This window comes from Salvelinus namaycush, chromosome 32 (genome assembly GCF_016432855.1).
Source record: "Salvelinus namaycush isolate Seneca chromosome 32, SaNama_1.0, whole genome shotgun sequence".
NCBI classification, from domain to species: domain Eukaryota; kingdom Metazoa; phylum Chordata; class Actinopteri; order Salmoniformes; family Salmonidae; genus Salvelinus; species Salvelinus namaycush.
Genome location: NC_052338.1, coordinates 24,577,314 through 24,591,224, shown reverse-complemented (window position 1 = coordinate 24,591,224; position 13,911 = coordinate 24,577,314). Strand labels below are relative to the sequence as shown.

The 13,911-nt window shown below is 43.4% G+C and overlaps 1 protein-coding gene across 1 annotated transcript; it reads left to right on the top strand.

Annotated features, from left to right (window-relative positions):
• The first annotated feature begins 559 nt into the window (after positions 1-559).
• gabbr2 (gamma-aminobutyric acid (GABA) B receptor, 2) lies at positions 560-11,549 on the top strand. Its single transcript, XM_038971912.1, has 5 exons — positions 560-724; positions 5,276-5,500; positions 6,252-6,434; positions 11,085-11,214; positions 11,542-11,549. Exons 1-5 carry the CDS (start codon positions 560-562, stop codon positions 11,547-11,549), a joined length of 711 nt encoding a protein of 236 aa, XP_038827840.1.
• Positions 11,550-13,911: the final 2,362 nt, after the last annotated feature.

Below are 13,911 nucleotides of genomic sequence, written 5' to 3'. Positions count from 1 at the left end.
GCACGCTCAAGTTTTCAGTTTTTTTGTCATGTTTCTTGTTTGTTTCACAAGAAAAAGTATTTTGCATTTTCAAAGTGGTAGGCATGTTGTGTAAATCAAATGACACAAACCCCCCAAAATCTATTTTAATTCCAGGTTGTAAGGCAACAAAATAGGAAAAATGCCAAGGGGGGAGAATACTTTTGCAAGCCACTGTAGTGCACTACATAGGGGATAGGGTGCCATTGTGGATGCAGGCCTAGTCTCAACGTGCTAGAGAATGAGTGGATATCATATGAAACACCTGCATAGAGGGAAAGTGTTTGTGAACCATTGCTTGCTGACAATTTCCTGCATTTCTCATATATTCCATTTGATACTCCAGATTTGACATGTAGTTGGATATTAATTGACAGCATGGACAAAGAACTGTCAGAATATGTCACATATACTTTATTCTTCATCAAGAGCAAGAAAAGAACCAACTTTATATGGATGATGCTATCTAACTTATTTTTTTGGAAGACAGATTGTTCAGATATTGATTGTTGTTGTTGTTGTTGTTGTTGTTGTTGACGACATGCATGTGCCCACCACTCACCAGCCCATCTCCTTTCTCTTTGTTTCCCTGCAGGCGGACCCCCAGGGCCAGGACATAGCCATCCGGCCCTTCCTGGAACACTGTGAGAACACACACATGACCATTTGGCTGGGGATTGTCTACGCTTACAAGGGCCTGCTTATGGTGAGTAAGGAGAGAGACTGTGGTGTGTGTGTGTGTGCGCGTGTGCACGTGTGTGTGCGCGCGCGTCCATCGATACCTACAAAGTCCTACTCATGGTTAGGGAGGTAGTCTGTGAGAAGCAGGGAAGGAAGAGGCGGGGGCTGTTATCTTCATCAACACACTCCAACATGTGTATGCCATGGTCATGGTTTAATGATAGAGAGTTCACTAGCAAGTTCTCTGCCACACCCAAAGCACACATATGTTAAATATATCTCAAATCAAATCAAAGTTTATTTGTCACGTGCGCCGAATACAACAGGTGTAGATCTTACAGTGAAATGCTTACTTACAGGCTCTAACCAATAGTGCGAAAAAAAGGTGTGTGTGTGTGTGTGTGTGTGTGTGTGTGTGTAGGTAAGTAAAGAAATAAAACAACAGTGAAAAGACATTTGAAAAGAACAATAGCATGGCTATATACACCTGTTAGTCAGACTTATTGAGGTAGTATGTACATGTAGGTATGGTTAAAGTGACTATGCATATATGATGAACAGAGAGAATTTTTGGTGTCCCGTTGGTAGGATATTCGTGATCGTACCTCGTCTAATTTATTGTCCAATGATTGCACGTTGGCGAGTAATATTGACGGTAAAGGCAGCTTTCCCACTCGCCTTCTCCGGTCCTGACGAGGCATCCGCCTCTTCGTGCTCTGTACCTGCGTCGCTTCCTCTTGCGAATAACTGGGATGTCGACCCTGTGGGGTGTTTGGAGAATATCGTGTGAGTCTTGCTTGTTGTTAAAAAAATCTTTGTCTAGTCCGAGGTGAGTGATCGCTGTCCTGATATCCAGAAGCTCTTTTCTGCCGTAAGATACGGTTGCAGAAACATTATGTACAAAATATGTTACAAATAACGTGAAAAAAAACACATAATAAAACAATTGGTTGGACGCCCGAAAAAATGATGCCATTTCTTCCGGCGCCATTTTAATATCTGTGTCTACATACATGTTTGTTAGATGTCGATTTCATCAGGTATAGAGCAAATAGAATAATACAATCTGAATACTGGGGTATGACTCCGACTTTGCATTAGTGTATAAATATGAAACTGGGTTCGTTGATAGATTACCGGCAATGAATTTGTCCTTTATTAAAGACACCATTTCACTGTGAGAAAGAGAACTATGACTGTTCTCTCCCCAACTACACTGCTCAAAAAAATAAAGGGAACACTTAAACAACACAATGTAACTCCAAGTCAATCACACTTCTGTGAAATCAAACTGTCCACTTAGGAAGCAACACTGATTGACAATAAATGTCACATGCTGTTGTGCAAATGGAATAGACAAAAGGTGGAAATTATAGGCAATTAGTAAGACACCCCCAAAAAAGGAATGGTTCTGCAGGTGGTGACCACAGACCACTTCTCAGTTCCTATGCTTCCTGGCTGATGTTTTGGTCACTTTTGAATGCTGGCGGTGCTTTCACTCTAGTGGTAGCATGAGACGGAGTCTACAACCCACACAAGTGGCTCAGGTAGTGCAGTTCATCCAGGATGGCACATCAATGCGAGCTGTGGCAAAAAGGTTTGCTGTGTCTGTCAGCGTAGTGTCCAGAGCATGGAGGCGCTACCAGGAGACAGGCCAGTACATCAGGAGACGTGGAGGAGGCCGTAGGAGGGCAACAACCCAGCAGCAGGACCGCTACCTCCGCCTTTGTGCAAGGAGGTGCACTGCCAGAGCCCTGCAAAATGACCTCCAGCAGGCCACAAATGTGCATGTGTCAGCATATGGTCTCACAAGGGGTCTGAGGATCTCATCTCGGTACCTAATGGCAGTCAGGCTACCTCTGGCGAGCACATGGAGGGCTGTGCGGCCCCACAAAGAAATGCCACCCCACACCATGACTGACCCACCGCCAAACCGGTCATGCTGGAGGATGTTGCAGGCAGCAGAACGTTCTCCACGGCGTCTCCAGACTCTGTCACGTCTGTCACATGTGCTCATGTGCTCAGTGTGAACCTGCTTTCATCTGTGAAGAGCACAGGGCGCCAGTAGCGGATTTGCCAATCTTGGTGTTTTCTGGCAAATGCCAAACGTCCTGCACGGTGTTGGGCTGTAAGCACAACCCCCACCTGTGGACGTCGGGCCCTCATACCACCCTCATGGAGTCTGTTTCTGACCGTTTGAGCAGACACATGCACATTTGTGGCCTGCTGGAGGTCATTTTGCAGGGCTCTGGCAGTGCACCTCCTTGCACAAAGGCGGAGGTAGCGGTCCTGCTGCTGGGTTGTTGCCCTCCTACGGCCTCCTCCACGTCTCCTGATGTACTGGCCTGTCTCCTGGTAGCGCCTCCATGCTCTGGACACTACGCTGACAGACACAGCAAACCTTTTTGCCACAGCTCGCATTGATGTGCCATCCTGGATGAGCTGCACTACCTGAGCCACTTGTGTGGGTTGTAGACTCCGTCTCATGCTACCACTAGAGTGAAAGCACCGCCAGCATTCAAAAGTGACCAAAACATCAGCCAGGAAGCATAGGAACTGAGAAGTGGTCTGTGGTCACCACCTGCAGAACCATTCCTTTTTTGGGGGTGTCTTACTAATTGCCTATAATTTCCACCTTTTGTCTATTCCATTTGCACAACAGCATGTGACATTTATTGTCAATCAGTGTTGCTTCCTAAGTGGACAGTTTGATTTCACAGAAGTGTGATTGACTTGGAGTTACATTGTGTTGTTTAAGTGTTCCCTTTATTTTTTTGAGCAGTGTATATAAGAGTGCTACCATTCTGAAGTGACTAGGTTCCTCATGAGGTGAGCCCCTCACTGCCACCCCCTTGTGTGTGTGTGTGTGTGTGTGTGTGTGTGTGTGTGTGTGTGTGTGTGTGTGTGTGTGTGTGTGTGTGTGTGTGTGTGTGTGTGTGTGTGTCACACACACCATGCCTCCAAGCAGAGCTCCCAGTGACGTAGTTCACCGAGCCCCTCCAGAAGCCCAGGGTTTCTAAATGAAATGTGACATCTTTGAAAACGTTCTTCTTCCCTTCGGCTGGCGTGTTTGAATACCTTAACTTAACTAGCCTAGACTGTAAATAATTCAGCCTGTAAGTCCACTTTAAGTCCAGAGAGAAAAGACAGAGGGAGAGAGATGAAGAGAGAGAGGGTGGGATGAGGAAGAGAGTGAGAGAGGGATGTGGGCTAGAGAGAAAGAAAGAGGGATGAAGCCAAAGAACGGTAAAGACAGTGAGAGGGAGATCACAGGGACAGAAAGAAAGAAAGATAGAAAGAATAGACAGAGGGATAGCACAGGGACAGAAAGAACAAGAGGAGAGCCAGAGGGAGAGCACATGGATAGAAAGAGAAACGAGACAGAGGGAGAGCACAGAGACAGAAAGAAAGAGAGAAGAGACAGAGGGAGAGCACAGAGACAGAAGGAAAGAGAGAAGAGACAGAGGGAGATCACAGGGACAGATAGAAAGAGAGAAGAGACAGAGGGAGAGCACAGGGACAGATAGAAAGAGAGAAGAGACAGAGGGAGAGCACAGAGACAGATAGAAAGAGAGAAGAGACAGAGGGAGAGCACAGAGACAGATAGAAAGAGAGAAGGGACAGAGGGAGAGCACAGAGACAGATAGAAAGAGAGAAGAGACAGAGGGAGAGCACAGAGACAGATAGAAAGAGAGAAGAGACAGAGGGAGATCACAGGGGCAGATAGAGAGAAGAGAGAGAGGGAGATCACAGGGGCAGATAGAGAGAAGAGAGAGAGGGAGATCACAGGGACAGAAAATTAGACACATGGGGTGACAGACTTCAAAGTTCTTGTGTCTGAGACAAAACTGGGACATGACAACAGTAGGCGCAGCAGCTGAGCGTTGAGTCATCATCTCTCTATGGCACACACACACACACACACACACACACACACACACACACACACACACACACACACACCTATTCATCATCTGTGACGACTGCTCCTGTAATGCTGCTACATGTCATTTTAGTTTAAGACTCATTAACACTTCAATAAAACTATCCCACTCAACAGTGCTTAACTCCTACATTATTCATTAGATTGTTGAGAGACACTGGCGTTCTGTTCTGGAGTACTCCATGAAGTGAACACTCTCAGAAAAGAACCCATTTATGACCCCAAAATCAAAAGCCTTTCTAAGTTTACATTCAATTCTGCTGTCTGCTTTAGGGTGCTGTAGGTCACGTTAGATGGTATGATTCATGTATTTTGTGTACATAATGAGCTGTCTCTATATCACGACTGAATTCTGACTACTGGACATATTTTACAATAGCTATATACCGTACTAGGCCTATACAATACATCAATGTTTATCTTTTATTCTCTCCCTTCTGTTTTCTTTTTACCTCTCCTCTCCTCCTGCCTTCTCCTCCTCTCCTATTCTTCTCTCCTCTCCTCCTGCCATCTCCTTCCCTCTCTTCTGACTTTCCTGTTTCTCTCCTCTCATCCTACTGTCCTATTCTCCTCTCTCTCCTCTCCTCTTCTCTATTCCAACCCTTCTGTCCTATCCTCTCCCTTCTCCTCCAGTTGTTTGGTTGTTTCCTGGCCTGGGAGACGAGGAATGTGAGCATCCCGGCCCTGAATGACAGCAAGTACATCGGGATGAGTGTGTACAACGTGGGCATCATGTGTATCATCGGGGCGGCCGTGTCCTTCCTCACGCGAGACCAGCCCAATGTGCAGTTCTGCATCGTGGCTCTGGTCATCATCTTTTGCAGCACGATCACTCTCTGTCTGGTGTTTGTGCCAAAGGTAAGGACAACAGGAAATAGCAGTGTCACTTCCTGTCCATCCAAGGGGCATGAACTGTAGAACAAACTATACTGAACAAAAATATAAATGCAACATGCAAAGTATTGGTTCCATGTTTCATGAGCTGAAATAAAACATTCCAGAAATGTTCCATACGTGTAAAAAGCTTATTTCTCTCAAATGTTGTGCACAAATTTGTTTACATCCCTGTTAGTGAGTATTTCTCCATTGCCAAGATAATCCAGCCACTTGACAGGTGTGGCATATAAAGAAGCTGATTAAACAGCATGATCATTACACAGGTGCATCTTGTATCTTATCTTGTGACAATAAAAGGCCACTTTAAAATGTGTAGTTTTGTCACACAACACAATGCCACAGATTTCTCAAGTTTTGAGGGAGTGTGGCTGGGAATGGCTCCCTAGTGGGTGTGCTCCCTCCCAGGTCTGTGCCCCTGCCCAGTCATGTGAAATCCATAAATTAGGGCCTAATGATTTCCTTACATGAACTGTAACTCAGTAAAATCATTGAAATTGTTGCATTATGCGTTTATATGTTTGTTCAGTATAGATTCAACCACTAAGAGTACTCTCAGAAAGTATAATGTTAATGATTATATGAACTACTTTACCTTGTATTTAAAACATTCAAATGTGAGTGAGTAAGTGTAACATGATACCAGAGGAGGAATGGGATGTGACACTTTAACCTGTCCTTCTAAGCCACTCTTCTGTATTATAACAACTTGCAGTTCATCACGATGAGGACCAATCCGGACGCTGCCACTCAGAATCGGAGGTTAAAGTTCAATACGAACCAGAAGAAAGAGGACTCCAAGATGTCCACGTCAGTGACGAGTGTGAACCAGGCCAACACGTCCAGACTGGACGGCCTGCAGACCGACAACCACCGCCTCCGCATGAAGATAACAGAGGTGACGTCATCGTGATGTTGTCTTGTGTCACGTCATGTTTCATGACGAGGGCAAGGAGTCATTCCCCACCACATGACCTGACCTGTTACCTACATTTAGTACCCAGAACTTTCCCTGGTCAACTTAACATGGTCAGAAAAAACTCCTGGCCCTGTTGATGAAGATCATTGTGACCAGATTGACACCCTGTTTTTTAGGATTTACTGTATCTAAAGTATGGTATTTTTCATTGGTGAGAGTAACAGAGGTCACACCGTACACAAAACGGCCGCGCGCAAATTGATTTTGTCCCCCCACACCAAACGCGATCACGACACACAGGTTAAAATATCAAAACAAACTCTGAACCATATTAATTTGTGGACAGGTCGAAAAGCATTAAACATTTATGGCAATGTAGTTAGCTAGCTTGCTGTTACTAGCTAATTTGTCCTATTTAGCTAGCTTGCCGTTGCTAGCTAATTTGTCCTGGGATATAAACATTGAGTTGTTATTTTACCTGAAATGCACAAGGTCCTCTACTCCGACAATTAACTTCTCTGGGATATGTGGGACGGTAGCATCCCACCTAACCAACAGCCAGTGAAATTGCAGGGCGCTAAATTCAAAACAACAGAAATCTCATAATTAAAATTCCTCAAACATACAAGTATTATACACCATTTTAAAGATAAACTTCTCGTTAATCCAGCTAAAGTGTCTGATTTCAAAAAGGATTTACGGCGAAAGCACACCTTGCGATTATGTTAGCTCAGTACATAGCCACAGAAAAACACAGCCATTTTCCCAGCCAAAGAGAGGAGTAACAAAAAGCAGAAATAGAGTTAAAATTAATCACTAACCTTTGATGATCTTCATCAGATGACACTCATAAGACGTCATGTTACACAATACATGTATGTTTTGTTTGGTAAAGTTCAAATTTATATTAAAAAATCTGAGTTTAGGCGGGACACTACTGTCTCACTTGGCCAAAAGCCAGAGAAAATGCAGCGCGCCAAATTCAAATAAAATACTATAAAAATCAAACTTTCATTAAATCACACATGAAAGATACCAAATTAAAGCTACACATGTTGTGAATCCAGCCAACATGTCTGATTTCAAATAGGCTTTTCGGCGAAAGCACACCAAACGATTATGTTAGGTTAGTACATAGCCACAGAAAAACACAGCCATTTTCCCAGCCAAAGATAGGAGTCACAAAAAGCAGAAATAGAGATAAAATGAATCACTAACCTTTGTTGATCTTCATCAGATGACACTCATAGGACATCATGTTACACAATACATGTATGTTTTGTTCGATAATGTGCATATTTATATCCACAAATCTCGGTTTACATTGGCGCCATGTTCAGAAATGCCTCCAAAATATCCGGAGAAATTGCAGAGAGCCACGTCAAGTAACAGAAATACTCATCATAAACTTTGATGAAAGATACATGTTTTACATAGAATTAAATATACACTTGTTCTTAATGCAACCGCTGTGTCAGATTTCAAAAAAACTTTACGGAAACAGCACACCATGCAATAATCTGAGACGGCGCTCAGATATAACAACATTTCTCCTCCATGTTGGAGTCAACAGAAATACGAAATTACATCATAAATATTCCCTTACCTTTGATGATCTTCATCAGAATGCACTCCCAGGAATCCTAGTTCCACAACAAATCGTTGTTTTGTTCGATAATGTTCATTACTTATGTCAGAGTAGCTACTTTTGCTAGCATGTTTAGTACACATGTCCAAACGCTCACGCAGATCCAGGCGAACGTCGGACGAAAACTTCAAAAAGTTTTATTACAGGTCGAATAAACTTGTCAAACTAAGTAGAGAATCAATCTTCAGGACGTTGTTATCATAAATATTAAATAACGTTCCAACCGGAGAATTCCTTTGTGTCTACAGAAGTAATGGAACGCAAGGCGATATCATTTGGAATGCGCATGACCAAGAACTGGCACTCTGCCAGACCACTGACTGAAACACCTCCCATCCGGCCCCACATCACAGTAGAGGCTTCATTCAACGTTCTACAGACTGTTGACATCTAACAGATCCATATCTTACTGGGATTTGAATAGGCGATGAGTTTAAAATCGACCAGCCTCAGAATTCTCACTTCCTGTTTGGATTTTTTCTCAGGTTTTTGCCTGCCATATGAGTTCTGTTATACTCACAGACAATAATAATAATAATATGCATATATTAGCATCTGGGACAGAGTAGGAGGCAGTTCACTCTGGGCACGCTATTCATCCAAAAGTGAAAATGCTGCCCCCTATCACAAAGAAGTTAATCCACACATAAAACGGTCAACCGAATCGTTTCTAGTCATCTCTCCTCCTTCCAGGCCTTTTCTTCTTTAGACTTTATATGGCGATTGGCATCTAACTTTCATAGTTACCACGACGACCGACTGAACTCAGTTCATCTTTCAATCACCCACGTTGGTATAACCAATGAGGAGATTGCACGTGGGTATCTGCTTCTATAAACCAATGAGAAGATGGGAGAGGCAGGACTTGCACCGCGTTCAGCGTCACAAATAGAACTGAATTCTATTTTAGCGCTTGGCAACACAGACGCTCGTTGGTGAGCAGAGCAATGTGGGTGCATGTTAGAGCCTGCCTTATCTCTAATAAGCCCTGTCTGTCAGTAGCACCATCTTGTCACAACTATGCAATGTATCCTCCTTTCTACTTTCCTTTCAATGTATAATGTTTTGTGTCTTTGATGTTGAATGACATGAGGAGAAATCTCATGCCAATCACTTTTCCAGAAGTCTCTCTGTGATGCATTTCACTGTATCTACTCCCTTCTAGCAGTGTAAGAGTAGCCGCTGCCCTTCTAGTTGTTCCTAGAGCCACTCTAGAAGTACAATGGAGTTGAGTAGAAAATGTTTCTTTATGATCTGTCCTTGCTGCTTTTTTCCTATCACTGTTAACCTGTCTCGCCCAGGCGTTCCGCTAGCGGATCTCCTCCCACATTCCACTGAAAAGGCAGAGCGTGAAATTCCAAAAATATTTTTTAGAAATATTTAACTTTCACACATTAACAAGTCCAATACAGCAAATGAAAGATACACATCTTGTGAATCCAGTCAACATGTCCGATTTTTTAAATGTTTTACAGCGAAAACAGCACGTATATTTATGTTAGCTCACCACCAAATACAAAGAAGGACAGACATTTTTCACAGCACAGGTAGCATGCACAAAGCCAACCTAACTAACCAAGAACCAACCAAACTAACCAAGAAACAACTTCATCAGATGACAGTCTTATAACATGTTACACAATAAATCTATGTTTTGTTCGAAAAATGTGCATATTTGAGGTATAAATCAGTTTTACATTGCAGCTACCATCACAGCTTCCGTCAAAAATAGCACCGAAGCAGCCAGAGTAATTATAGAGACCAACGTGGAATACCTAAATACTCATCATAAAACATTTCTGAAAAATGCATTGTGTACAGAAATGAAAGACAAGCATCTTGTGAATCCAGCCAATATTTCAGATTTTTTAAGTGTTTTACAGCGAAAACACAATATAGCATTATATTAGCTTACTACACTAGCCTACACACAACCGCATTCATTCATCAAGGCACGTTAGCGATAGCAATAGGCACGTTAGCGTTAGCGAATAAACCAGCAAAAGATATCAATTTTCACTAACCTTCATAAACCTTCCTCAGATGACAGTCCTATAACATCAGGTTATACATACACTTATGTTTTGTTCGAAAATGTGCATATTTAGAACTGAAATCAGTGGTTATCCATTATGCTAACGTAGCTTCCTTTTCCCAGAATGTGCGGATATTTCTATTAGACTCTCACCTATTCTGACCAAATAGCAATTCATAAACATTACAAAAAAATACATGTTGTATAGGAAATGATAGATCCATTAGTTCTTAATGCAATCGCAGTGTTAGAATTCTAAAAATATCTTCATTACGACATAAGGCTTATGTTATAGCGAGAGAGTGGCCAAAACCGGGGCGCAAAACTACTAGTATACAGTTCGACAGATATATGAAATAGCATCATAAAATGTTTCTTACTTTTGGTGATCTTCCATCAGAATGTTGGACAAGGGGTCCTTTGTCCAGAACAGTCGTTGTTTGGATTTAGAACATCGTTTTTCCCTCTTGAATTAGCAAGCACACTGGCAAAGTGGCGCGAAGCTCTCCTTTCTGAAAAAAGGCACACAACGCAACACGCCTAACGTCCCGAATAAATTTCAAAAATCTAATAAAACTATATTGAAAAAACATACTTTACGATGATATTGTGACATGTATCAAATAAAATCAAAGCCGGAGATAGTAGTAATTTTCAGACTTTCCACTTCCTGGTCAGAAAGTGTGCTGCCAAATGAGTTCTGTTTTACTCACAGACAAAATTCAAACGGTTTTAGAAACTAGAGAGTGTTTTCTATCCAATAGTAATAATAATATGCATATTGTACGAGCAAGAATAGAGTACGAGGCCGTTTAAATTGGGCACGTTTTTCCCCCAAAGTGTAAATAGCGCCCTCTATCCTCATCAGGTTTTAATCAACTCTAATTTAACAATTGCACACTATTTTAACCCCTTAGCCCCTTTTAACACAATTTTGTCTGTGCAGTTGGATAAGGAACTGGAGGAGGTGACCATGCAGCTGCAGGACACCCCAGAGAAGACCCCGTACATCAAGCAGAACCACTACGGAGACGTCAACAACATCCTCAGCATACGCAACTTTACCGACGGCAAAGGTGACATACCGCTGCTACTTATGTATACACTTCTACAGCATTACCTCCCACATTTAAACAGACACACTCTGTCAGCCTGGACTGCTGCTGACTCACTCACTGTCTACACATGATTCTCTCTGAAGAGTTGAACACTATCTATCCACCTCATACAGTATATACAGCAAGCTTTTAATTGTTACTCCAGTTTCTTGTCTGCAAACTATGATACCGTACTGTGTGTCTGAGAGCTTCAGGTTCCTCGCTGTCCACATCACTAAGGATATATTATGGTCCACATGACAACACAGTCGTGAATAGGGCACGACAACACCTCTTCCCCCTCAGGAGGATAAAAAGAATTGTCATGGGACCTCAGATCCTCAAACAGTTCTACAGCTGCACCATCGATAGCATACTGACTGGTTGTATCACCGCCTGATATGGCAACTGCTCGGCATCTGACCCCAAGGCTTTACAGAGGGTAGTGCGTACGGCCCAGTACATCACTGGGGCTAAGCTTCCTGCCATCCAGGACCTCTATACTAGACGGTGTCATAGGAAGGCCCTAAAAATTGCCAAAGACTCCAGCCACCCTAGTCATAGACTGTTTTCTCTGCTGCCTCACGGCAACCGGTACCTGGGTGCCAAGTCTAGGTCCAAAAGGCTTCTTAACAGCTTCTACCCCCAAGCCATAAGACTGCTGAACAGTTAATCAAATGGCTACCCGGACTATTTGCATTGAACAGACTTTTGTACTGACTCTCTTGCACTGGCTCTATGCACACTCACTGGACTCTACCCACACACTCACTGGACTCTACCCACACACTCACTGGACTCTACCCACACACTCACTGGACTCTACCCACACACACACTCACTGGACTCTACCCACACACACACTCACTGGACTCTACCCAAACACACACTCACTGGACTCTACCCACACACACACTCACTGGACTCTACCCACACACACACACTCACTGGACTCTACCCACACACACACACTCACTGGACTCTACCCACACACACACACTCACTGGACTCTACCCACACACACACACTCACTGGACTCTACCCACACACACACTCACTGGACTCTACCCCTGCACACTCACTGGACTCTACCCCTGCACACTCACTGGACTCTACCCCTGCACACTCACTGGACTCTACCCGCACACTCACTGGACTCTACCCGCACACTCACTGGACTCTACCCGCACACTCACTGGACTCTATCCGCACACTCACTGGACTCTACCCGCACACTCACTGGACTCTACCCACACACTCACTGGACTCTACCCACACACTCACTGGACTCTACCCACACACTCACTGGACTCTACCCACACACTCACACATACTACACTGACACTCCAACACACACACACACTTCATACACAAAACACACACATGCATATTGATGCCACATACACACACTCACACATAGACACACCTTCACACCCTTCACATACAGTTGAAGTCGTAAGTTTACATACACCTTAGCCAAATACATTTAAACTCAGTTTTCACAATTCCTGACATTTAATCCTAGTAAACATTCCCTGTTTTAGGTCAGTTAGGATCACCACTTTATTTTAAGAATGTGAAATGTCAGAATAATAGCATGGAGAATGATTTGTTTCAGCTTTTATTTCTTTCATCACATTCCCAGTGGGTCAGAAGTTTACATACACTCAATTAATATTTGGTAGCATTGCCTTTAAATTGTTTAACTTGGGTCAAATTTTTTGGTTAGCCTTCCACAAGCTTCCCACAATAAGTTGGGTGCATTTTGGCCCATTGCTCCTGACAGAGCTGGTGTAACTGAGTCAGGTTTGTAGGCCTCCTTGCTCGCACACGCTTTTTCAGTTCTGCCCACAAATGTTCTATAGGATTGAGGTCAGGGCTTTGTGATGGCCACTCCAATACCTTGACTTTGTTGTCCTTAAGCCATTTTGCCACAACTTTGGAAGTATGCTTGGGGTCATTGTCCATTTGGAAGACCCATTTGCGACCAAGCTTTAACTTCCTGACTGATGTCTTGAGATGTTGCTTCAATATATCCACAAAATTTTCCTCCCTCATGATGCCTTCTATTTTGTGAAGTGCAACAGTCCCTCCTGCAGCAAAGCACCCCCACAACATGATGCTGCCACTCCGTGCTTCAAGGTCGGGATGGTGTTCTTCGGCTTGCAAGCATCCCCCTTTTTCCTCCAAACATAACGGTGGTTATTATGGCCAAACAGTTCTATTTTTGTTTCATCAGACCAGAGGACATTTCTCTAAAAAGTACGATCTTTGTCCCCATGTGCAGTTGCAAACCGTAGTCTGGCTTTTTTATGGCAGTTTTGGGGCAGTGGCTTCTTCCTTGCTGAGCGGCCTTTCAGGTTATGTCGATATAGGACTCGTTTTACTGTGGATATAGATACTTTTGTACCTATTTCCTCCAGCATCTTCACAAGGTCCTTTGCTGTTGTTCTGGGATTGATTTGCACTTTTCGCACCAAAGTACGTTCATCTCTAGGAGACAGAACGCGTCTCCTTCCTGAGCGGTATGACAGCTGTGTGATCCCATGGTGTTTATACTTGCATACTCTTGTTTGTACAGATGAACGTGGTACCTTCAGGCATTTGTAAATCGCTCCCAAGGATGAACCAGACTTGTGGAGGTCTACAATTTTTTTCTGAGGTCTTGGCTGATTA